The sequence below is a fragment of the Electrona antarctica genome, assembly GCF_951216825.1.
Source record: "Electrona antarctica genome assembly, contig: scaffold_220, whole genome shotgun sequence".
NCBI classification, from domain to species: Eukaryota; Metazoa; Chordata; class Actinopteri; order Myctophiformes; family Myctophidae; genus Electrona; species Electrona antarctica.
The window spans coordinates 106,772-134,081 of NW_027638573.1; the positions used below are offsets into that span (position 1 = coordinate 106,772).

Consider the following 27,310-nt stretch of genomic DNA (forward strand, 5'->3'; position numbering starts at 1 on the left):
CTTGTCTTATGTGCAGAGGTAAACACCTGGAGGGTGGGCGCTTGTCTTATGTGCAGAGGTAAACACCTGGAGGGTGGGGGCTTGTCTTATGTGCAGAGGTAAACACCTGGAGGGTGGGGGCTTGTCTTATGTGCAGAGGTAAACACCTGGAGGGTGGGGGCTTGTCTTATGTGCAGAGGTAAACACCTGGAGGGTGGGCGCTTGTCTTATGTGCAGAGGTAAACACCTGGAGGGCGGGGGCGTGTCTTATGTGCAGAGGTAAACACCTGGAGGGTGGGGGCGTGTCTTATGTGCAGAGGTAAACACCTGGAGGGTGGGGGCGTGTCTTATGTGCAGAGGTAAACACCTGGAGGGTGGGGGCGTGTCTTATGTGCAGAGGTAAACACCTGGAGGGCGGGGGCTTGTCTTATGTGCAGAGATAAACACCTGGAGGGTGGGGGCTTGTCTTATGTGCAGAGGCAATTTAAACACCTGGAGGGTGGGGGCTTGTCTTATGTGCAGAGGTAAACACCTGGAGGGTGGGCGCTAAACACCTGGATGCACGCCTGCTCAATCTCAGCAACTGTTTGGTTAAATGTATTTTTTTTCGATTCCCAATGGAAATATTGCTGCTTTAGCGGGACGAAACGATACAATTGCGGGATGGTGCCGTACTAAATGGGACTACTTTTTTTGTTGTGGGCGCGGGCGGGATTGGTCTGAAATTCAACGGGAGCGGGCGGGAACGGGATCAATAAATCACTCCCGCGCAGGGCTCTAGTGCGGGCCTCCGGAAGGGGAACAACACCGCTGGAATTAGCCCACAGCCTTTAGCTAGCAGTACAACCAGCTACATTTTCTCAGCGATGCGATACAAACTCACAAATGATTTACGATCGTCGGGTGCGCGGCGGCGCACCATGGACAGCTCTCGAACCTTTGGAGATAGCGCACTTTGAAAATCTAGTTATAATGGAGGCTCAACGGAGCTGGATTTAGAAATGGCATCGCTGGTGGTGACGGAGGAGGGCTATGCTACCCGGAGCAATGCTACAAGGTAAACAGACTGGTGGTGACGGAGGAGGGCTATGCTACCCGGAGCAATGCTACAAGGTAAACAGACTGGTGGTGACGGAGGAGGGCTATGCTACCCGGAGCAATGCTACAAGGTAAACAGACTGGTGGTGACGGAGGAGGGCTATGCTACCCGGAGCAATGCTACAAGGTAAACAGACTGGTGGTGACGGAGGAGGGCTATGCTACCCGGAGCAATGCTACAAGGTAAACAGACGGACGGCGCTGAGTAAACGGTTGTCTACGCTTAGCGTAGCTGGCATAAATAGGTCCCAATAGCCTAGCTACGTATATGAGCGTAGCTGGCATAAATAGGTCCCAATAGCCTAGCTACGTATATGAGCGTAGCTGGCATAAATAGGTCCCAATAGCCTAGCTACGTATATGAGCGTAGCTGGCATAAATAGGTCCCAATAGCCTAGCTACGTATATGAGCGTAGCTGGCATAAATAGGTCCCAATAGCCTAGCTACGTATATGAGCGTAGCTGGCATAAATAGGTCCCAATAGCCTAGCTACGTATATGAGCGTAGCTGGCATAAATAGGTCCAAATAGCCTAGCTACGTATATGAGCGTAGCTGGCATAAATAGGTCCCAATAGCCTAGCTACGTATATGAGCGTAGCTGGCATAAATAGGTCCCAATAGCCTAGCTACGTATATGAGCGTAGATGGCAATAAAATAATTAAACATTCTTAATCATTATGTCTCGTTCTAAAAGTAGAGAGAACACAACATCTTGGGTTTAAAAGTTCTTAATCATTAGGTCTCGTTCTACAAGTAGAGAGAACACAGCATCTTGGGTTTCAGCTACTGAACACTGCAGCAACAAGACAAACAACAACACATAGAAATATGTGAACAATAGAAATAATACAATAGCAGGTTAAATAGATGCCATGTAGAGATCTAGTTTGTAAGACAGACAGACAGACAGACAGACAGACAGACAGACAGACAGACAGACAGACAGACAGACAGACAGACAGACAGACAGACAGACAGACACTATATCAGACAGAGGACACAACGTTATTATTCTCATCTTTGTTTGTAGAGTATTATACTGTACATGTAAGTGTTTGTATAGTATTGTTATAGTGTATATTGTATAGTGTTATAGTGTATATTGTATAGTGTTATAGTGTATATTGTATAGTGTTATAGTGTATATTGTATAGTGTTATAGTGTATATTGTATAGTGATATAGGGTATATTGTATAGTGTTATAGTGTATATTGTATAGTGATATAGGGTATATTGTATAGTGTTATAGGGTATATTGTATATTGTATAGTGATATTGGGGATATTGTATATTGTATAGTGTTATAGTGTATATTGTATAGTGTTATAGTGTATATTGTATAGTGATATAGCGTATATTGTATATTGTATAGTGTTATAGTGTTGTATATATTTATAGGAGGATTGACATACTGTGTATCAGGAGGTCCAGGTTCATTTCTGAAGTGAATAGGCTTTCCCATAGACTTGTCACTCTTCACAGACAGTAGGCTGGGTGTTGGTGACTCTGCTCTGTGGTGGAGACTTCTGGAATCATACAATGTTTGCTACAATTATCATGTGAATGGATATTTCAACATTCTATATTTTCACATCACATTAAGTATAAGACTTGGGATTCATAGCAGCAGCAAGAAAAACAGCAGAAAATATGAACAGAATAAATAAAGTAGTAAAACAATATGATAACTGTTACAGTAAATCTGTATAGATAAGGAGAGGAGATAAGGAGAGGAGATAAGGAGAGACATATATCTGACATGATATATGCTATTTTTCAATAGCTAAAGTATGTCATATTGTACAGGAGGATTGACATACTGTGTATCAGGAGGTCCAGGTTCATTAGTGAAGTTAGGAGGATGTTGTAAAGACCAGTCACTCTTCACAGACAGAAGGCTGGGAGTTGGAGACTCTGCTCTGTGGTGGACACTTCTGGAATCATACAGACAGAAATAACAACACATAAACAACAGAGACAGTGAATAATACTACTAGAAATAATAAATAAACAATAAACCCTAACACAGACAGTAATGAATGTGGATGTTTACGTGATGTCACTTACAGGGTGAAACACTTAAACAATATTTCAGTCGGTCGACTCGCAAAACCAGAGTACAAAGTGTGGATCAAATATCAATCAATATTCTGTCAAAAACAGTCTTCAATGTACTGTTTAGCTGTGGAATGACATTGTTTCTTTGTTTGTTTTATTGTTGTGTTTTATTGTACAGGAGGATTCACATACTTAGCGTGTGGAGGTCCAGGTTCATTACTGAAGTTAATAGGCTTTCCCATAGACTTGTCACTCTTCACAGACAGTAGGCTGGGTGTTGGTGACTCTGCTCTGTGGTGGACACTTCTGGAATCATACAGATGTTTTCTACAATTATCATGTGAATGGATATTTCAACATTCTATATTTTCACATCACATTATACAAGTATAAGACTTGGGATTCATAGCAGCAACAAGAAAAACAGCAGAAAATATGAGTAGTAAAACAATGCAACAATATGATAACTGTTACAGTAAATCTGTATAGATAAGGAGAGGAGACATATATCTGACATGATATATGCTATTTTTCAATAGCTAAAGTATGTCATATTGTACAGGAGGATTCACATACTGTGTATCAGGAGGTCCAGGTTCAGTGAAGTTAGGAGGACGTTGTAAAGACCAGTCACTCTTCACAGACAGAAGGCTGGGAGTTGGAGACTCTGCTCTGTGGTGGACACTTCTGGAATCATACAGACAGAAATAACAACACATAAACAACAGAGACAGTGAATAATACTACTAGAAATAATAAATAAACAATAAACACTAACACAGACAGTAATGAATGTGGATGTTTACGTGATGTCACTTACAGGGTGAAACACTTAGACAATATTTCAGTCTGACGCAACAGGTCGACTCGCAAAACCAGAGTACAAAGTGTGGATCAAATATCAATCAATATTCTGTCAAAAACAGTCTTCAATGTACTGTTTAGTTGTGGAATGACATGGTTTCTTTGTTTGTTTTATTGTTGTGTTTTATTGTACAGGAGGATTCACATACTTAGCGTGTGGAGGTCCAGGTTCATTACTGAAGTTAATAGGCTTTCCCATAGACTTGTCACTCTTCACAGACAGTAGGCTGGGTGTTGGTGACTCTGCTCTGTGGTGGACACTTCTGGAATCATACAGATGTTTGCTACAATTATCATGTGAATGGATATTTCAACATTCTATATTTTCACATCACATTATACAAGTATAAGACTTGGGATTCATAGCAGCAACAAGAAAAACAGCAGAAAATATGAACAGAATAAATAAAGTAGTAAAACAATATGATAACTGTTACAGTAGATCTGTATAGATAAGGAGAGGAGATAAGGAGAGACATATATCTGACATGAAGTGTGGGTCATGACCTGTGACCTACGGTCATGAAATGTGGGTCATGTGACCCAAAGAATAAGGTCGCGAATACAAGCGGTCGAAATAAGTTGTCAGACGGGTGGCTGGCGTCTCCCTTAGAGATAGAGTGAGAAGTTCAGTCATGCCAGAGAGTAGAACCGCTGCTTCTTCACTTGAAAAGTGGGGAGCTCTCTGGTGGAGCTGTTGCCCCCGCGACCCGACTACGGATAAGCGGTTGAAGACGGATGGATGGGTATATCTGACAGACAGGTTTGACGTACTGTGTGTGTGGAGGTCCAGGTTCATTACTGAAGAGTGGAGGATCTCCCATAGACCAGTCACTCTTCACAGACACACAGCTGGCTGTTGGAGACTCTGCTCTGTGGTGGACACTTCTGGAATCAGAACAAATATGTACGTCAAGTATAAGAGAGTAAACCTTCTTGAGTTTCAGCTACTCAACATCACAGCAATAAGAAGAAAAAGCAACAAAACAATGTAAACTTTTTTCTAAAACAACTTTAATTAAATGTGTCATGTTATAGTGTCATAGTGTACAGGAGGATTGACATACTGTGTATCAGGAGGTCCAGGTTCAGTGAAGTTAGGAGGATGTTGTAAAGACCAGTCACTCTTCACAGACAGAAGGCTGGGAGTTGGAGACTCTGCTCTGTGGTGGACACTTCTGGAATCATACAGACAGAAATAACAACACATAAACAACAGAGACAGTGAATAATACTACTAGAAATAATAAATAAACAATAAACCCTAACACAGACAGTAATGAATGTGGATGTTTACGTGATGTCACTTACAGGGTGAAACACTTAAACAATATTTCAGTCTGACGCAACAGGTCGACTCGCAAAACCAGAGTACAAAGTGTGGATCAAATATCAATCAATATTCTGTCAAAAACAGTCTTCAATGTACTGTTTAGCTGTGGAATGACATTGTTTCCTTGTTTGTTTTATTGTTGTGTTTTATTGTACAGGAGGATTCACATACTTAGCGTGTGGAGGTCCAGGTTCATTACTGAAGTTAATAGGCTTTCCCATAGACTTGTCACTCTTCACAGACAGTAGGCTGGGTGTTGGTGACTCTGCTCTGTGGTGGAGACTTCTGGAATCATACAGATGTTTGCTACAATTATCATGTGAATGGATATTTCAACATTCTATATTTTCACATCACATTATACAAGTATAAGACTTAGGATTCATAGCAGCAACAAGAAAAACAGCAGAAACTAGAAAAAGTGCCCTTCTGGGCACAGGTCTCCACCAGGAGGATAGGAGTGTGTGTGTGATGTTTGGCAAAATGTTTAGCAATATAAACGTGTGTGTGTGTGTGTGTGTGACGCGGCTTGGCCTGTTGTAGCGCCACCATGAGGCTGATTTGAAAACTGTCAAGTGGCATTTCTTCCAAAGCCTATATGCATGCGCACAGTTTCACCACAATCGCACAAACTCAACGCTGCGTTGAGTAGTTGTGGCGATTTGTACAAAACGGGTACAAAGCGGGCTACTCCTGAAAAGTTTAGAAGCCAATCGTAGCCAATGAGGGTGGATTATGAGAAATCAAACAATTTGATGAACACGATGTGTTCATGATTTGCAGCATTTTGTTGCACTCCTGCAAACTTTGGAAGCCATTCTTAGCCAATCAGGATGGAGTCTGTGAAATCTGAAAAACCCGTTTTGTTGAATGGCTCTAGAGAGACTGTGTACCAATTTGCGTGATGTTTGGACAAAATCTATAGGTGTACTGTCCAAAAACTTGTTTTGCACAAAGCGGCCTCCTGGTGGCGCTATAACAGGCCGTTCTGGAAATTTTGGGGCAGAGGTTCATCGTTGGCATCCAGGGAGTGTGTGTGCAAAATTTGGCATCGACCGGGTTAACGGTGCCGGAGATTAGCTGTTCACAGACGGAAGGACGGACGGACACACACACACACACACACACACACACACACGGACAGACGGACGGAGTGCAAAACATACTTTCTCCCCATGCCTTCGGCCTGGTGGAGACAATGAACAGAATAAATAAAGTACTAAAACAATATGATAACTGTTACAGTATATACTGTATAGATAAGGAGGAGATAAGGAGAGACATATATCTGACATGAAGTGTGGGTCATGACCTGTGACCTACAGTCATGAAATGTGGGTCATGTGACCCAAAGAATAAGGTCGCGAATACAAGCGGTCGAAATAAGTTGTCAGACGGGTGGCTGGCGTCTCCCTTAGAGATAGAGTGAGAAGTTCAGTCATGCCAGAGAGTAGAACAGCTGCTTCTTCAATTGAAAAGTGGGGAGCTCTCTGGTGGAGCTGTTGCCCCCGCGACCCGACTACGGATAAGCGGTTGAAGACGGATGGATGGGTATATCTGACAGACAGGTTTGACGTACTGTGTGTGTGGAGGTCCAGGTTCATTACTGAAGAGTGGAGGATCTCCCATAGACCAGTCACTCTTCACAGACACACAGCTGGCTGTTGGAGACTCTGCTCTGTGGTGGACACTTCTGGAATCAGAACAAATATGTACGTCAAGTATAAGAGAGTAAACCTTCTTGAGTTTCAGCTACTCAACATCACAGCAATAAGAAGAAAAAGCAACAAAACAATGTAAACTTTTTTCTAAAACAACTTTAATTAAATGTGTCATGTTATAGTGTCATAGTGTACAGGAGGATTGACATACTGTGTATCAGGAGGTCCAGGTTCAGTGAAGTTAGGAGGATGTTGTAAAGACCAGTCACTCTTCACAGACAGAAGGCTGGGAGTTGGAGACTCTGCTCTGTGGTGGACACTTCTGGAATCATACAGACAGAAATAACAACACATAAACAACAGAGACAGTGAATAATACTACTAGAAATAATAAATAAACAATAAACCCTAACACAGACAGTAATGAATGTGGATGTTTGCGTGATGTCACTTACAGGGTGAAACACTTAAACAATATTTCAGTCTGACGCAACAGGTCGACTCGCAAAACCAGAGTACAAAGTGTGGATCAAATATCAATCAATATTCTGTCAAAAACAGTCTTCAATGTACTGTTTAGCTGTGGAATGACATTGTTTCTTTGTTTGTTTTATTGTTGTGTTTTATTGTACAGGAGGATTCACATACTTAGCGTGTGGAGGTCCAGGTTCATTACTGAAGTTAATAGGCTTTCCCATAGACTTGTCACTCTTCACAGACAGTAGGCTGGGTGTTGGTGACTCTGCTCTGTGGTGGACACTTCTGGAATCATACAGATGTTTTCTACAATTATCATGTGAATGGATATTTCAACATTCTATATTTTCACATCACATTATACAAGTATAAGACTTGGGATCCATAGCAGCAACAAGAAAAACAGCAGAAAATATGAACAGAATAAATGAAGTAGTAAAACAATATGATAACTGTTACAGTAGATCTGTATAGATAAGGAGAGGAGATAAGGAGAGGAGATAAGGAGAGACATATATCTGACATGAAGTGTGGGTCATGACCTGTGACCTATGACCTACGGTCATGAAATGTGGGTCATGTGACCCAAAGAATAAGGTCGCGAATACAAGCGGTCGAAATAAGTTGTCAGACGGGTGGCTGGCCTCTCCCTTAGAGATAGAGTGAGAAGTTCAGTCATGCCAGAGAGTAGAACCGCTGCTTCTTCACTTGAAAAGTGGGGAGCTCTCTGGTGGAGCTGTTGCCCCCGCGACCCGACTACGGATAAGCGGTTGAAGACGGATGGATGGGTATATCTGACAGACAGGTTTGACGTACTGTGTGTGTGGAGGTCCAGGTTCATTACTGAAGAGTGGAGGATCTCCCATAGACCAGTCACTCTTCACAGACACACAGCTGGCTGTTGGAGACTCTGCTCTGTGGTGGACACTTCTGGAATCAGAACAAATATGTACGTCAAGTATAAGAGAGTAAACCTTCTTGAGTTTCAGCTACTCAACATCACAGCAATAAGAAGAAAAAGCAACAAAACAATGTAAACTTTTTTCTAAAACAACGTTAATTAAATGTGTCATGTTATAGTGTCATAGTGTACAGGAGGATTGACATACTGTGTATCAGGAGGTCCAGGTTCAGTGAAGTTAGGAGGATGTTGTAAAGACCAGTCACTCTTCACAGACAGAAGGCTGGGAGTTGGAGACTCTGCTCTGTGGTGGACACTTCTGGAATCATACAGACAGAAATAACAACACATAAACAACAGAGACAGTGAATAATACTACTAGAAATAATAAATAAACAATAAACCCTAACACAGACAGTAATGAATGTGGATGTTTGCGTGATGTCACTTACAGGGTGAAACACTTAAACAATATTTCAGTCTGACGCAACAGGTCGACTCGCAAAACCAGAGTACAAAGTGTGGATCAAATATCAATCAATATTCTGTCAAAATGTACTGTTTAGCTGTGGAATGACATTGTTTCTTTGTTTGTTTTATTGTTGTGTTTTATTGTACAGGAGGATTCACATACTTAGCGTGTGGAGGTCCAGGTTCATTACTGAAGTTAATAGGCTTTCCCATAGACTTGTCACTCTTCACAGACAGTAGGCTGGGTGTTGGTGACTCTGCTCTGTGGTGGACACTTCTGGAATCATACAGATGTTTTCTACAATCATCATGTGAATGGATATTTCAACATTCTATATTTTCACATCACATTATACAAGTATAAGACTTGGGATTCATAGCAGCAACAAGAAAAACAGCAGAAACTAGAAAAAGTGCCCTTCTGGGCACAGGTCTCCACCAGGAGGATAGGAGTGTGTGTGTGATGTTTGGCAAAATGTTTAGCAATATAAACGTGTGTGTGTGTGTGTGTGTGACGCGGCTTGGCCTGTTGTAGCGCCACCATGAGGCTGATTTGAAAACTGTCAAGTGGCATTTCTTCCAAAGCCTATATGCATGCGCAGTTTCACCACAATCGCACAAACTCAACGCTGCGTTGAGTAGTTGTGGCGATTTGTACAAAACGGGTACAAAGCGGGCTACTCCTGAAAAGTTTAGAAGCCAATCGTAGCCAATGAGGGTGGATTATGAGAAATCAAACAATTTGATGAACACGATGTGTTCATGATTTGCAGCATTTTGTTGCACTCCTGCAAACTTTGGAAGCCAATCTTAGCCAATCAGGATGGAGTCTGAGAAATCTGAAGACAGACAGACAGACAGACAGACAGACAGACAGACAGACATACAGACAGACAGACAGATTTGCCACATAGTGGTTTGTACCACTTCATTCACAACCTGCACACCTGGAGCACACATAGTAATTTATAATCTATTAATTAAGATTGGACAGAAAGTTATAGAGTTATAGTATATTTTATAGTGTGTACATATTGTATAGTATAGGAGATTTGACATACTTAGTGTGTGGAGGTCCAGGTTCATTAGTGAAGTCAGGAGGATCTCCCATAGACCGCTCACTCTTCACAAACAGAAGGCTGGGAGTTGGAGACTCTGCTCTGTCAGCTCCACCCTCCTCTCTCTCCCCACAATCACTCATCTTTAGGTCTTTATGTAACCTGTCAGGGTTACAGCCATTGAAATAAATCTTTACGCCTTTATTACACCTGTCGGGAAAATGCATGTGGTGTCCGAGGCAAAGGTTACAGTCAATGACACGAAATACTGAATGTACGCACGCACGCACACGCACACACACACACAAAAACACGCACACACAATAAATATGTTATCATTTTAAACCATAGATCTGTCAATCATTAACATGTAGTCTTGTTTCAACATAGAGTCTATTCTCACCGACTGTAATCTGAGTATCTATGAACTTTAACCCCTTACTGACCTCATCAATCAGCAATTCTCTATTGACTATAATGTGGTACAAAGTACATTTACTCTGAATTACTGTACTTGACACCCTTATGGGTCTATAACTCTGACAGTTAAAGATTAAAGTTTTACTAATTGTCATATACTGGCTGCGAAATCTGTTCTCCCCATTTGACCTTAATCTCTTGGAGCGGTGAGCTGCAACCGTGCCGCGCTCGGGAATCATTTTATAGTTGATTTGACCCCCAATCCAACCCCTTGATGCTGAGTGCCAAGCAGGGACTGACCCCCCCAATCCAACCCCTTGATGCTGAGTGCCAAGCAGGGACTGACCCCCCAATCTAACCCTTGATGCTGAGTGCCAAGCAGGGACTGACCCCCCAATCCAACCCCTTGATGCTGAGTGCCAAGCAGGGACTGACCCCCCAATCCAACCCTTGATGCTGAGTGCCAAGCAGGGACTGACCCCCCAATCCAACCCCTTGATGCTGAGTGCCCAGCAGGGACTGACCCCCTAATCCAACCCTTGATGCTGAGTGCCAAGCAGGGACTGACCCCCCCAATCCAACCCTTGATGCTGAGTGCCAAGCAGGGACTGACCCCCCAATCCAACCCTTGATGCTGAGTGCCAAGCAGGGAGTGACCCCCCAATCCAACCCATTGATGCTGAGTGCCAAGCAGGGACTGACCCCCTAATCCAACCCTTGATGCTGAGTGCCAAGCAGGGACTGACCCCCCAATCCAACCCTTGATGCTGAGTGCCAAGCAGGGACTGACGCCCCAATCCAACCCCTTGATGCTGAGTGCCAAGCAGGGACTGACCCCCCAATCCGACCCCTTGATGCTGAGTGCCAAGCAGGGACTGACCCCCCAATCCAACCCATTGATGCTGAGTGCCAAGCAGGGAGGCATTGGGTCCCATTTTTACAGTCTTTGGTATGACCCGGCCGGGGATCGAACCCCGACCTCCCAGTTTCAGGATGGACACTCTAACCACAAGACCACAGAGCTGGTTTGAGCTGGAGTGTAACAAATGGACCCATATGGCCATAAACCAAACATACATCCCTATATATTTTTTTCTTTTGTCAATTTTCATATTCCATTGAGGAATGAGACAGAAACTATACAATCTCCATGAATTCAAGGCTTCATGTTGTAATTCATTCAACACACCATATATGGAAGATAATATATTGTAACGTTTAGAACCCCGATCTCCAACTCAGCAGAGCAGACAACAAGCTACACCAAGACCACCTCCAACTCAGTATCAGACAACAAGCTACACCAAGACCACCTCCAACTCAGTATCAGACACCAAGCCACACCAAGACCACCTCCAACTCAGTATCAGACAACAAGCTACACCAAGACCACCTCCAACTCAGTATCAGACAACAAGCCACACCAAGACCACCTCCAACTCAGTATCAGACAACAAGCTACACCAAGACCACCTCCAACTCAGCAGAGCAGACAACAAGCAGGTTGTACTGGTCAGGTTGTACTGGTCAGCTCCCAGGTTTTAATGTGAAAATGAGCACTTGTGCTCAGCTACTACCCTGGGTAAATAAAGGATTAAAAAAAACTTAAAAAAGAGAAGATCAAGCAACAAGCCACGCCAAGAGAGCCAGTTGCGGCCGGGTCTTTCACAAGGCCTTAAACAATATCGTGCAATGTGAGCTTGTAGATCGGCTGTTTTCGCCATTTAAAATTCTTAAAACATTAAATAATAATAATCTTAATCTCAATACCTCCTCCATAACAAACACTAAATACATACATAAACGTATTCTTACCAGACATGAAGTTGTTCTGTTTCCAGAGTCGAGTCAAAATGGAGCCTGAACTACCTGTCACTGTTAATAATGCAATGTGACACACCTCTGTGTGTGTGTGTGTGTGTGTGTGTGTGTGTGTGTGTGTGTGTGGACTTTGTTCCTGAATCCTGACATATTACTTTGTTTATGACACACGCACACCTGACAAGGGATGATTGCCGGCAGGTGTGTGCGATTGGAGGAAGGCCACACCGTGTGTGTGTGTGTGTGCGTGTGCGTGTGCGTGTGCGTGCGTGCGTGCGTGCGTGCGTGCGTGCGTCCAGACAACTCCAACTCAGTATCAGACAACAAGCTACACCAAGACCACCTCCAACTCAGTATCAGACACCAAGCCACGCCAAGACCACCTCCAACTCAGTATCAGCCACCAAGCCACGCCAAGACCACCTCCAACTCAGTATCAGCCACCAAGCCACGCCAAGACCACCTCCAACTCAGTATCAGCCACCAAGCTACACCAAGACCACCTCCAACTCAGTATCAGACAACAAGCTACACCAAGACCACCTCCAACTCAGTATCAGCCACCAAGCCACGCCAAGACCACCTCCAACTCAGTATCAGCCACCAAGCTACGCCAAGACCACCTCCAACTCAGTATCAGCCACCAAGCTACACCAAGACCACCTCCAACTCAGTATCAGCCACCAAGCTACACCAAGACCACCTCCAACTCAGTATCAGACAACAAGCTACACCAAGACCACCTCCAACTCAGTATCAGCCACCAAGCTACACCAAGACCACCTCCAACTCAGTATCAGCCACCAAGCTACGCCAAGACCACCTCCAACTCAGTATCAGACAACAAGCTACACCAAGACCACCTCCAACTCAGTATCAGACACCAAGCCACACCAAGACCACCTCCAACTCAGTATCAGCCACCAAGCTACGCCAAGACCACCTCCAACTCAGTATCAGCCACCAAGCCACGCCAAGACCACCTCCAACTCAGTATCAGCCACCAAGCCACGCCAAGACCACCTCCAACTCAGTATCAGCCACCAAGCTACACCAAGACCACCTCCAACTCAGTATCAGACAACAAGCTACACCAAGACCACCTCCAACTCAGTATCAGACACCAAGCTACACCAAGACCACCTCCAACTCAGTATCAGACAACAAGCTACACCAAGACCACCTCCAACTCAGTATCAGCCACCAAGCCACGCCAAGACCACCTCCAACTCAGTATCAGCCACCAAGCTACACCCAGACCACCTCCAACTCAGTATCAGCCACCAAGCTACACCAAGACCACCTCCAACTCAGTATCAGCCACCAAGCTACGCCAAGACCACCTCCAACTCAGTATCAGCCACCAAGCTACACCAAGACCACCTCCAACTCAGTATCAGACACCAAGCTACACCAAGACCACCTCCAACTCAGTATCAGACAACAAGCCACACCAAGACCACCTCCAACTCAACAAATCTTAGCAGTGGCCTAAGGGTTAGAGGAGCGCCCTTGTTGCAGAAAGGTTGCCGGTTCGATTCCCCGGACGGGCAGGACAAATTTGGGTAGGGAAGTGATTGGTCATCACTCACCCAACACCGCTGAAGTGCCCTTGAGCAAGGCACTGAACCCCCAACTGCTCCAGTGGAGCTGCTTAGTGGCCAACAGTATCAGACTGTGGTTGTACTGGTCAGTACAACAGTATCAGACTGTGGTTGTACTGGTCAGTACAACAGTATCAGACTGTGGTTGTACTGGTCAGTACAACAGTATCAGACTGTGGTTGTACTGGTCAGTACAACAGTATCAGACTGTGGTTGTACTGGTCAGTACAACAGTATCAGACTGTGGTTGTACTGGTCAGTACAACAGTATCAGACTGTGGTTGTACTGGTCAGTACAACAGTATCAGACTGTGGTTGTACTGGTCAGTACAACAGTATCAGACTGTGGTTGTACTGGTCAGTACAACAGTATCAGACTGTGGTTGTACTGGTCAGTACAACAGTATCAGACTGTGGTTGTACTGGTCAGTACAACAGTATCAGACTGAGGTTGTACTGGTCAGCTCCCAGGTTTTAATGTGAAAATGAGCACTTGTGCTCAGCTACTACCCTGGGTAAATAAAGGATTAAAAAAAACTTAAAAAAGAGAAGATCAAGCAACAAGCCACGCCAAGAGAGCCAGTTGCGGCCGGGTCTTTCACAAGGCCTTAAACAATATCGTACAATATCGACGCAATGTGAGCTTGTAGATCGGCTGTTTTCACCATTTCAAATTCTTAAAACATTAAATAATAATAATCTTAATCTCAATCCCTCCTCCATAACAAACACTAAACATTGTTACATAAACGTATTCTTACCAGACATGAAGTTCTTCTGTTTCCAGAGTCGAGTCAAAATGGAGCCTGAACTACATGTCACTCTGTTAATAATGCAATGTGACACACCTCTGTGTGTGTGTGTGTGTGTGGACTTTGTTCCTGAATCCTGACGTATTACTTTGTTTATGACACACACACACACACACACACACACACACACACACACACACACACACACACACACACACACACACACACACACACACACACACACACACACACACACACACACACACACACACACACACCTGGCAAGGGATGATTGCCGGCAGGTGTGTGCGATTGGAGGAAGGCCACACCGTGTGTGTGCGTGCGTGCGTGCGTGCTTGCGTGCGTGCGTGCGCGTGCAGACATAGGAAGAGTGGTCACTAAAACACAGTGAACACAGTGGGCAGTCAGGTCAGTATTGACCTGTACGTTTCCTGAACTCTACCCATTCTGCAAACTGTTAACTTCTTCAATCAATCAATCAATCAATCAATCATTCAAAACAAGCTGGCCAGGTGACTAGGCCTACTATAGGCCTTACACCCAGAACTCACCTCACCCCTGCTCATGATGCTAGGGTGATACTATAGACCTCCTAGGACTCACCTCACCCCTGCTCATGATGCTAGGGTGATACTATAGACCTCCTAGGACTCACCTCACCCCTGCTCATGATGCTAGGGTGATACTATAGACCTCCTAGGACTCACCTCACCCCTGCTCATGATGCTAGGGTGATACTATAGACCTCCTAGGACTCACCTCACCCCTGCTCATGATGCTAGGGTGATACTATAGACCTCCTAGGACTCACCTCACCCCTGCTCATGATGCTAGGGTGATACTATAGACCTCCTAGGACTCACCTCACCCCTGCTCATGATGCTAGGGTGACCTGGGTGGGATGGCTCAGGGTAGAGCAGAGGTTCCCTGCAACCACCGGTACGCAGACCGGTGCCGGTCCGCGTACCGGTGCCGGTCCGCGGGACATGTGCCACTGGTACGCGAGAGGACATATGTGCCACTGGTACGCGAGAGGACATATGTGCCACTGGTACGCGAGAGGACATATGTGCCACTGGTACGCGGACCGGTGCCGGTCCGCGGGACATGTGCCACTGGTACGCGAGAGGGGAATTCCAAGTCTTCCCGTCGTATAAAAATCCATTTCAAAACACGATTGAGAAAAGAGAGGAGAAACACCAGACCTGATGGCCGTTGCTGCGTAGAGCCCGACGCTCAATCACCCACTGGAATGCAAATGCTTGCCTTTCAGCCTGCCTTTGTATCCTAGGGCATTAAGCAACTAGTCGACTAGTTTACTAGTCGACTAGTAAATCCACTAGTCGAACTTGTTGGTACTAGTTGATAAGAAAAAAATCACACCTGTGTGAACTGAGTGGTGCAACTACACATTTATTGTTATAGTTACTGTACATTAGAACCAGGAAAGCATCTGTGTCATAGCAACCATGCTCGCTTTTTTGGTACGAACAAACACGGGTACACGGGTACAAAGCCAGTTGTTGGAGTGGTTTGCACCACTCAAAAAAATCAATATCAGGTAGATTATAGTTATAGTCACCAATGTACACAGTTTTTTAAATGTACAAATATATATTTCCAAAAAAATATATTTTTTTGTAAACTAGTCAACTAGTAAAAGTGACTAGAAGTGAATGCCCGATTCCTACTAGTATGGGTGTCCATAATTGGAGCCAGAGCTCCAATTTTGGAGCTGTGGCTCATGGACTAAGAACCAAAAAGAACTGAACCGGTTCCACCAACCAACCAACCGGTGGAAAAGGGGTCCGAGTGTAACACATGGAACCAAATGGACCCTTACAGGTCTGTAACTCTGAGAGTGTAACACATGGAACCAAATGGACCCTTACAGGTCTGTAACTCTGAGAGTGTAACACATGGAACCAAATGGACCCTTACAGGTCTGTAACTCTGAGAGTGTAACACATGGAACCAAATGGACCCTTACAGGTCTGTAACTCTGAGAGTGTAACACATGGAACCAAATGGACCCTTACAGGTCTGCAACTCTGAGAGTGTAACACATGGAACCAAATGGACCCTTACAGGTCTGTAACTCTGAGAGTGTAACACATGGAACCAAATGGACCCTTGCAGGTCTGTAACTCTGAGAGTGTAACACATGGAACCAAATGGACCCTTACAGGGTGAGTGTGAAAATATTTGTTACAATCTGAGTTTAGGTACTATTGTGTACATTGGGTGCCCCAGAGATAGAAAATGATACCAAATTGATTGAAGAATTTATTAACAGTTTGCAGAATTACAGTACATTTCAAGCACAAACTCAATACAAAGGCTGTTAACTGTGAGTGGACGACCCAATTAAGCATTACACTTGTTTCCAATAGGGTCCACCATGTTCAAATCATCAAAACATTTAGAGACGTACAAATAGACACTTCTATAGACAGAACAGGAATTCATCATAAAGGAGGTAAAAAGGGAAAAGAAATATATACAGTGAGGGGAAAAAAGGGGGGGGCGGGGGGGGGGATTCAGATTTTACGGGGGCCAGTTTCGAATTGCAGCCATCCGTAGGTGCCCTTTGAGAGCGGTTTTGAAGGAGTCAAGGGATTCGCATGTCTTAATGACAGTTGGTAGGGCGTTCCACATTTTGGTGGCATAGGACTCAGCGAAAAGAATTTAGTCCCTTGTTTGTGCCGAATCTGGGTTGTACATGGTTCGTTGCACTCCCTCTGGTGTTGTGGGTGTGGACTTCGTTAACATTAAGGAAGTATCTAGACAGGTAGGCCTACATGGGTATCTTGGTGGTGTATCGAATCTTGTGGACCAGACCCATTGCAAGATGCTGTACTCTGTCGTCGACCCTAAGCCATTCCAGCCTGTCAAAGTGGGCATCATATATTGTGTTCAGAAGTAATGGACACTGAGCGTGTTAGTCATTTCAAATCAATCAATCGGTTAATCAATAAATCAATCAATTAACTGAAACTATTCTTCCACTCGTGTTTAGAAGACAAGTGTAGTTCCCCACATCATCCATTAGGTGTCAGCATAACACTAGTGTGGAGCTGAAAGCTGACGAATGAGTGAATCCTCAACAAATCTACTTATTTCAGTTCAAACTTGTTTTTTGAAGCCTATAGACGCCTTATCAGACGACGTCACACTGATATGAAACAGCATGCGCGCGCAGAAAGGCAGCAGAAGAACACCACCTCTCATAAGATGCAATGGAAAAGTTCTAACTGCACTCACGTGTAAAAAATGCCCCATCAAACTTTCAGGTGCTGTTTTTCTCACAGTGTGGAGGAAGAATGATTAGGATTTGTATTGTGATCTCTCGCCCTTGAAATATATAATCCCTGGTTTCTGTTGTGTTTGAACAATAATAGCAATTCAAAACAGTTGTCCTCAAAACCACACCTCCAGTCGCTGTCATAAGAACGGGAGGTGATCACGGCAGCAGAGCCTGTTTGTCCACGGCTGCACGCGCACCTGCAGTCCATCAAGTATAATGTATGCTTCGTCCCGCGATGGTGTCGCGCACGCAGACCTCTACGCTCACAACAGTCGCATCTGCGATGTGAGCTTGTATATCAGCTGTTCTCTGTGCGCAATACTGTTGGGCTTTGAAGTATAAATGTCTCCTAGGGTGCACCTCACTAGCCAACTCACAAGAGGAGGTTGAATGGACTGAAACCAGCGCTCCCCAAAACAACAGGTTTGGAGATCTGTTGGGAATTGATTACATGAAACAGTGACCCGTGCGTCCAGTCCCAATGTTTGTAAACAAATAATTGGTCTATATATACACAGGTTTAATGTTTGTCTTTAGTCCAATGTTTGTTTAATAAACGCCATTGACAATGAATGGAAAACTTACGGAATTTTGTAACTCATTACATCATATTGTCTCTTTATTGTTAATGGCGTTTAATGTTTGTGTCACCATTAGGCTACATCACCTAATCAACATGAGTTAGACTTTAATATTAGCGCCCCTCACATTTTTGTTTTACCCTAAAGTGGGACCTTGAGAGGGTTCCAGGTGGTCCCCAGCTAAAGAGTTGGTAACCAAATGGACCCTTATTAGATCTTTAATTATTGTATTCAGCTCAGTAACCTTTCTTGATGTCGCTTCAGTGTCAATGATGCATATAATCAGCAATATATCAGTGTAGAAATACCCAAGTAATTCCACAGTTGATATAACATAAGCTATGGATTAGTTTGTGACTTCAAACATCCATCCAGCCTCCTAGCTGCCAATCAGGAGGATGGTTTCAATATGTCATAAAATCTATAATGCCTTAAATGTAAGTGCACTTAAACGTTTAAACTTAAGTAGTCTATACTAGTTGTGCAGAATGTCCAGTATATCGTGTTAATCTATTTCACGTTGCAGCTACTAGGGATGGGGCAGATTTCTCCATAGCTGCTTGGTAGCTAAATTGTCCATTTATAGAGCGCCTTTATCCAAGGTGCTTTACAGAGATTCACAACCGATGGCGGAGGAAACCATGCAAGGCACCAACCTGCACATCGGGACCAATCAGGGGTTCAGAGTCTTGCTCAAGGACACTTCGACACTGACTCTGGGGGAGCCCACCGGGATCGAACTGGGAACCGCAAGTTCAAACCCGGGCTCGGTGTCTGACAAGTAACAACCGCCTCTACCCTCGTCCATCACATCGTGATTCAACGTGATCACGGCGAATCACGTGATGATCACGTCGAGATCGTCCATCTTCAAAGACGTCGCGTGGCGTCATTTGAAATTGACCTGGGCTGAAAGTTTGTACGGAACATAATTTGGTCATAAAAAGTCCATAGACTTGGTCACGGGCGGAACACACAAAGCCAGGTGTTGGAGGGGCTAGCCGCCCCTCAAAACAAAATGCAACGGAGTGAAGAATGTTCAGAGAGATTGAACAGAAACATCGGTTAAGAAGGCCTGATGGAAACAATGACCAGAGCTTGAATTTAAGAGCACGCGATCGGAAGGAAGTTGAGGGGGTCTGAAAGATCACAAATACCAGAGCAAAAACATTAGAAAGATTAGACGGATCAAGAAGATTATGTCCCTTAGAGATCCCTCAAAGGGACATAATCTAGAGATCTTAGAGATCCCTCTAAGGCAGGGGTTCTCAACGTTTTTGGCCGGGGACCCCCGGAAATGCTTTGGCAATGTCTCGGGACCCCCTGCCCCCTCCCGACCCCCAATATAAATTGACTGCTACAATAACCTTAACGCATTTTGGGCGGGAACCCCTTTTGGTGTTTTAAGCATTGTTATAATTTAGCTATTGAAAAATAGCAGATCTACAAGCTCATAGCGCGCCACCGAGTGGCGCGCTACGAGCTTGTAGGTCTGCTATTTTTCAATATTGAAGTTTTTTTTAAATAATTTTTTTTTTAAATAATTTGGGGACCCCCCGAGGGGTCGCGACCCACGGGTTGAGAACCCCTGCTCTAAGGGACATCATCTAGAGCTCTTAGAGATCCCTCTAAGGGACATAATGGGGACTCTATTAGGCTTAAAGTAGATTATGTCCCTTAGAGATCCCTCTAACCCGACATAATCTAGAGATTTTAGAGATCCCTCTAAGGGACATAATGGGGACTCTATTAGGCTTAAAGTAGCAGACTGAAGAAGATTAAATATCCTATATTCGTATCAGTCCTCACTAATGCTCATGGTGGATATAGCTCGAACATTTACCTGACATCAAAGGGAGAGGACAATATTAGCATCCAATGCTAATATTGTGGTTGCTCTTCTGCGTACCATGTTGTCATCCAGGGAACAATAGTCTGTTTTATATTTGGGACAATACGGTTAAATATAAGGTTCAATAAAGTAACAATGTAACTCAGGGTGTCCTGGATGAACCAGTTCTTTACAGCAGGGGTTTTCAACCCTTTTCACATCAATCAAGGTCCAGTATTTATTCAGCATCTGAGCCACGGAACCACCGTTTGATGACGTTTAGCCTCTCAGACCCATTTGAGCCACGGACCACCGTTTGATGACATTTAGCCTCTCAGACCCATCTGAACCACGGACCACCGTTTGATGACATTTAGCCTCTCAGACCCATCTGAACCATGGACCACCGTTTGATGACATTTAGCCTCTCAGACCCATTTGAGCCACGGACCACCATTTCATGACATTTAGCCTCTCAGACCCATCTGAACCACGGACCACCGTTTGATGACATTTAGCCTCTCGGACCCATTTGAGCCACGGAACCACCGTTTGATGACATTTAGCCTCTCAGACCCATTTGAACCATGGACCCACCGTTTGATGACATTTAGCCTCTCAGACCCATTTGAACCATGGACCACCGTTTGATGACATTTAGCCTCTCAGACCCATCTGAACCATGGACCGTAGCTTCAATGTTTGCGTTCACACAAACCCTGAAAAGCTGCACATAGGAGGGTCAAAGAAGGTGTTCAACTGCATGAAATGTAAATATGCTTTTAATCAACACATTTCAAATGTAACAGCATTGTGACAAAAAATATATATAAAATAACAGCATATACAGTATATAATAGGCTTCATCAGTGGTTCTCAAAGTCTTTGTCTCTCAGGGCACGACTCAGTTGGAGAGAAGTGGATTCGGTGGCTGTTTATTGGAGGTGCCGTGCCCCCTCGCGGTCCATTTGGTTCCATTTGAACCAACTGGACCCAATGCACATCATCACACTGTGCGTGTGTGTGTGTGTGTGTGTGTGTGTGTGTGTGTGTGTGTGTGTGTGTGTGTGTGTGCGCGCGTGCGTGTGTCCTTGAGGTATGAAAAAGCTCTTTAAAGTCATTAAATTGGCCTGGGCCATAGCTTAATGGTCCAGGCACCTTGGCTGGTCATCCAGTCTGGCAGTGTGCCGCGGGTTCGACTCCCAATCCCGACGGCCGTTACTGCATGTCACCCCCCCCCCCATTTCCTGTCAGCCTACTGTCTGTCCCTCCATAAAAAATATAAAATAAAGGCAAAAGCCACTAAAAAAATAAGAAAAAAGTCATTAAATTGTCAGTCATCTGGGGACCCCCAAAAACATGTTGGGGGGGGGGGGTTGGCCTAGCGGTCCAGGCACATCATGCCACATATAGGCTCTGGCCTGACAGCGTGTCGTGTGTTCGAGTCCCGTTCATGACGACCTTTGCTGCGTGTCTCTCCCCTTCTCTCTCTCCCTCTCTCTCTCTTTCCTGTCCGTCTTCACTAATAATAATAATTATCAATAAAGGCAGAAAAGCCCAAAACTAATCTTAAGAAAAAAACATGTTGGGAACCCCGAGGGTCTCGACCCACAGGTTGAGAACCACTGTGCTACTTTTACCCCTAACGTGACCCCAGATGACCCTAACGGTGACCCCAGATGACCCTAACGTGACCCCAGATGACCCTAACGGTGACCCCAGATGACCCTAACGGTGACCCCAGATGACCCTAACCGTGACCCAAGATGACCCTAACGGTGACCCCAGATGACCCTAACCGTGACCCAAGATGACCCTAACGGTGACACCAGTTGACCCTAACCGTGACCCAAGATGACCCTAACGGTGACACCAGTTGACCCTAACGGTGACACCAGTTGACCCTAACCGTGACCCAAGGTGACCCAAACCGTGACCCCAGATGACCCCAACAGTGACCACATTGAAACAAAAACATATTGATTATGTAAACACCCCCCCACACCTGTTCCTGATTACATTATGATACAACAGTCTGTCTGTCCTCACAGCCTGTCTGTCTGTCCTCACAGCCTGTCTGTCTGTCCTCACAGCCTGTCTGTCTGTCCTCACAGCATGTCTGTCCTCACAGCCTGTCTGTCCTCACAGCCTGTCTGTCCTCACAGCCTGTCTGTCCTCACAGCCTGTCTGTCCTCACAGCATGTCTGTCCTCACAGCCTGTCTGTCCTCACAGCCTGTCTGTCTGTCCTCACAGCATGTCTGTCCTCACAGCTTGTCTGTCCTCACACAGAGACACAGAGGAGTCAGACGTAAACCCAAACCCAGCTAAGAGAGGTTCAGTGAATGAGTTCTGGAAGGTGTACAGGTGTGTCAGAGTGTCCTCTAACACTCTGTAGAAGGACAGAGTCCCAGCGGGACGGTCCAGATACACTGCTACTCTGTTGGAGCCAGAGGGACGGATAGGAAGGAGAGTGGTCTTACTATTGTGTCTGACACAGTAAGCGTTACCACAGTGACCATCAATACAGACCAGACTCCAGGAATGTTTATTCCATCCAAGCCCACAGTCCAGACCCTTTCCTTTCCTACTGATGTCTCCATCAGTCACTCCTATCCAAACCTCTCCACTGAACTCCATCTCACTGTAGCAGCGTTCATCCAGCCCCTCTGAACTCAGAACCTGCTCCCAGAACCCAAACCTGTCAGGATGATCAGGATATGAATGATCCTGATCATCCCGTGTCACCTTCCTGTTGTTCTCAGACAGAGAGAGGTTTCTGTTTGTTGTGTTTGTGTCCAGTGTGAGACTCTGGAAATCTGATGAGAAAACAACACAGTAAACATTAAATACATCATTCACTGAATAATGCAGTCGTAGCCTGGCTAATAAGCCAGACTCAAATCACAGTCAATTTTTTTGCCAACAGCTGATTCGGTCTGGTTTATTAGCCAGGCTAACGCAGGCAGGCACGCACACACGCACACGCACACACGCACACACACACACACACACACACACACACACACACACACACACACCTTAAAAAAATCACACCCGTGTGACCTGAGTGGTGTAATATAGCCTGTCTGACGTAATGAAATCATGTCTGACGTAATTAAATCACACCCGGGTGAACAGGGTGAACATAGCAACCATGCTCATTTTTTCTGCACAACAAAGCCAGTTGTAGGAGTGGTTTACACCACTCAAAAAAGCAGATGTACAAGTTTGCAGCACGGCACACAGTGATGCGCTGTGAGCTTGTAGATCTGCTATTTTTAATTAGCCAACATATAAAATATGGATAAAGTGTTTAAAATGAGTGTGATGCTGAATTATCACATTTAGCTGGGGACCCCCTGGAACCCCCTCAAGGACCCCTGGAACCCCCCCAAGGACCCCTGGAAGGCTGGAACCCCTCCAAGGACCCCTGGAACCCTCCCAAGGAGGGTCCGAGGATAGATCCCTGAGAAATTAAGACCTGAGACCAGATTCTACAAATATCTTCTAAATCATGACAGTTTTCTGAAAGTTTGTTTCTATATCAGTGGTTCTAACTATTTCACGTATGTAATTGGCCACATTGGTTCATCTGAACATAATATGTTGTACCAGGGACCCGCCCAGAAGCAAATATGAGTTAAAAACGTTTGCTGTGAAAGAATATATATATATATATTCAAAGATTTGCGCACATTTTCAAGTACAAAAGAAACAAATAGCAGAGCTACAAGCTTGTATATGTGCTAAAGTTTAATAATGGCTAAAGTGGTTAAAATTAAAGCTAGTGACACAGATGTGTTCAACTGTTCATGACAGACAGACAGACAGACAGACAGACAGACAGACAGGCAGGCAGGCAGACAGACAGACAGACAGACAGACAGACAGACAGACAGACAGACAGACAGACAGACAGACTGACTCACATGTTGTAAGGAGTTGAGGTTTAGTCCAGTGTTCTCCTCCATGATTCACACTGTAGGAAGTAGAACAACAATGAATCAAGTCAAAACCTCTGCTGCTTAATGTCTCACACCGGCCTGTTTTAGTCCCACCAAATATTTACTAAACACATTTTGTCATCATTCTAGTCAACTCACTGAACAACATGGACACAGTCCTATAGTCGACTCACTGACCAACATGGACACAGTCCTATAGTCGACTCACTGACCAACATGGACACAGTCCTATAGTCGACTCACTTGACAGTCTCCAGAGCAGCAGACAGCTCCTTCAGAGCAGAGTCTCCTAAGTTGCTGAAGTTCAAGTCCAGCTGTTTCAGCTGGGAGGAGGGGTTGGAGGTCACAGCTGAAGCCAGAGAAGAACAGCCTTCATCTGTGACTCCACAGCCTGACAACCTGCAGAGAAATACACATTTAACAAAGTGCTGTTGATGTTCAAGTAGAGATCCACACAGAGAGAACACACATTCTTTACCCCAGGATCTGCAGTCCACACTGTGGACTCTTCAGTAACGCAGAGAGCTGGAGCAGTTGCGATTCCTGCAGGCAGATGAAACTGAGGTCCAATTCTCTCAGATGGAGAAGATTAGAGCTGAGAGCTGAGAGCAGAACTTCAAATCCTGTCTGTGTGAAGGTACAGCCAGCAAGTCTGTAATTACACATGAAATATCTGGACTGAATATCACAGTTTTGGAGTAAAGACCCCAAGAGATGGAAAGAAAATCTGTGCGTGCGTGCGTGCGTGCGTGCGTGCGTGCGTGCGTGCGTGCGTGCGTGCGTGCGTGTCAACATCGCTCTACATACTGTAATCACTGTGCCTCATTAGTTCACATATTGTAGTTACTGTACCGTAGCATTGATAATGATAATTCCCTAGCAGCCATGATGGATCACATATTGTAGTTACTGTACCGTAGCATTGATAATGATAATCCCCTAGCAGCCATGATGGATCACATATTGTAGTTACTGTACCGTAGCATTGATAATGATAATTCCCTAGCAGCCATGATGGATCACATATTGTAGTTACTGTACCGTAGCATTGATAATGATAATCCCCTAGCAGCCATGATGGATCACATATTGTAGTTACTGTACCGTAGCATTGATAATGATAATCCCCTAGCAGCCATGATGGATCACATATTGTAGTTACTGTACCGTAGCATTGATAATGATAAATCCCTAGCAGCCATGATGGATCATATATTGTAGTTACTGTAACGTAGCATTGATAATGATAATTCCCTAGCAGCCATGATGGATCACATATTGTAGTTACTGTACCGTAGCATTGTGATGTGAGAGTGTGAACTAGACAACTCAAACTCTGACCATAATATTATTCTAATCGGTGTGGGATACCATGATGTCAACTTTATTCACACTCTTATTGTTAGAATCAAACAATAAATAATAAAACAGAACTAATGTAAATAATAATGTGACCTCAGTATCTCCAGTTGACAGTTTGGACTCTTCAATGCAGCAGAGAGCAGGTCCATGGATGGATCCGTTATGTCATTATAACTGATGTCCAATTCTCTTAGATGTGAAGGATTAGAGCTGAGAGCTGAACACACGATCTCATATTCTGGCTTTTGGAGTTTACAGCCATCAAGTCTGTAAATGTAAAATCAGTGATTATCAACACAGATTAGATCAAGTTCATGTTCAAGGAAATTAACTATAAAGTGTAATGTAAATGTACAGTCTAGTTGGTCAGATATTGACAGGTCAGATAAGAACAGTCTAGTTGTCAGATATTGACAGGTCAGATAAGAACAGTCTAGTTGGTCAGATATTGACAGGTCATATAAGAACAGTCTAGTTGGTCAGATATTGACAGGTCAGATAAGAACAGTCTAGTTGGTCAGATATTGACAGGTCATATAAGAACAGTCTAGTTGGTCAGATATTGACAGGTCATATAAGAACAGTCTAGTTGGTCAGATATTGGCAGGTCATATAAGAACAGGGAACCAGAAAACATCAAAGTGAAAGACAGATAATCTGTATTAATACTACAGTTATAATATGTATTAATATTAGAGCTGGGACTCGATTAAAATTTTTAATCTAATTAATTAGAAGCTTTGTGATTAATTAATCTCGATTAATCGCATTTTAATCGCATATCAATATTCAACCCGAGAACAGTGATAAACCTTTTTTTCAAATGTTTTTTGGTATCCCAGTGAATCAATGAATAGTGACTACAGGATACCACTCATTTTCAACATTTTACTGTCATTAATATACCTTAGAGCTGTTGTGTGGAAATAATAAAAAAGTCACCCCATTCTGTGTTGCCTAGAACTGGAGGTCTGAAACAAATCAGTAACAGTAACAAGTACATCTCAGTGACATCACAAAGCTGTACTTCATATTGTTACTGTTTTTTGTCAGACCTCCACTTCTAGGCAACACAAAATGGGGTGACTTTTTATTATTTCCAGTTTTCCACTCCATATAAAAATGTTGAAAATGAGTGGTATTCCCCTTTAAGCAATACAACTTTTTTTCAACAGATAAACAAGTGCAGCAAGTGCCTATAAAAAGTGTCTATGAATACTCAAATGTGCTTTACATGGTGGGGCATGAGAAAACTTTATTAGGGGAGAAACACTTAGACAAAGGAATAAAATAAAAACGGTGTAATGTACTAGCTGGGGAGTGCATTTCACATGGGGTTGGGGCAGAGTGGCAGACCATTGCCTGACCACGGACTTTCACACTTGCTGCTTCAGTATGTTTCGCATCGAGGACAGCTTGACAGCTTCGTGCTGTGGCGAAATATCCGCGAGCTTCTGCAAGCCTCTACTCTCTCTGCGAGACATGCTAAGCTGAAGCAGCTAGCATGGAAGCTATCGTTGGTCATATGGCTTATGGATACTTTCCCTCTGACATTGCACACAACCATGCTGCTATCCACGCGTCCATCCGATAGCTTTTAAATCTAAATGTCCCATCCACGGAGCAAAAGCGATATAAGCGGCTTCTTCATTCGATTCGTTTGGATGTTGTTGTCTGACGGAGCTGTGAGTGAACACTGCTGCTGCTGCTGCGAGGGGGCTGCTCCTCCCCCTGCAAGGAG

At 44.3% G+C, this 27,310-nt stretch overlaps 2 protein-coding genes across 2 annotated transcripts in view; both read right to left on the reverse strand.

Annotated features, from left to right (window-relative positions):
* Window positions 1-27,310, reverse strand: part of LOC306917925 (uncharacterized protein) — a gene marked incomplete at its 3' end in the record, with an annotated part of 81,583 nt that overhangs the window by 36,270 nt on the left and 18,003 nt on the right. Inside the window, exons 8-19 of the mRNA XM_079530823.1 lie at window positions 8,584-8,694; window positions 8,291-8,404; window positions 7,646-7,759; window positions 7,209-7,319; window positions 6,916-7,029; window positions 5,508-5,621; window positions 5,071-5,181; window positions 4,778-4,891; window positions 4,153-4,266; window positions 3,716-3,826; window positions 3,332-3,445; window positions 2,902-3,015 (exon numbers count right to left, since the gene is read on the reverse strand). Coding sequence (XP_079386949.1) covers window positions 2,902-3,015; window positions 3,332-3,445; window positions 3,716-3,826; window positions 4,153-4,266; window positions 4,778-4,891; window positions 5,071-5,181; window positions 5,508-5,621; window positions 6,916-7,029; window positions 7,209-7,319; window positions 7,646-7,759; window positions 8,291-8,340 — 1,181 coding nt within the window. The remainder of the gene's footprint in view (window positions 1-2,901; window positions 3,016-3,331; window positions 3,446-3,715; window positions 3,827-4,152; window positions 4,267-4,777; window positions 4,892-5,070; window positions 5,182-5,507; window positions 5,622-6,915; window positions 7,030-7,208; window positions 7,320-7,645; window positions 7,760-8,290; window positions 8,405-8,583; window positions 8,695-27,310) is intronic.
* Window positions 22,012-27,310, reverse strand: part of LOC306917926 (uncharacterized protein) — a 78,822-nt gene continuing 73,523 nt past the window's right edge. The window contains exons 16-20 of the mRNA XM_079530824.1: window positions 25,663-25,836; window positions 24,686-24,859; window positions 24,451-24,606; window positions 24,172-24,221; window positions 22,012-23,058 (exon numbers count right to left, since the gene is read on the reverse strand). Of these exons, the coding sequence (XP_079386950.1) occupies window positions 22,490-23,058; window positions 24,172-24,221; window positions 24,451-24,606; window positions 24,686-24,859; window positions 25,663-25,836 (1,123 nt within the window). The 3' untranslated portion in view covers window positions 22,012-22,489. The remainder of the gene's footprint in view (window positions 23,059-24,171; window positions 24,222-24,450; window positions 24,607-24,685; window positions 24,860-25,662; window positions 25,837-27,310) is intronic.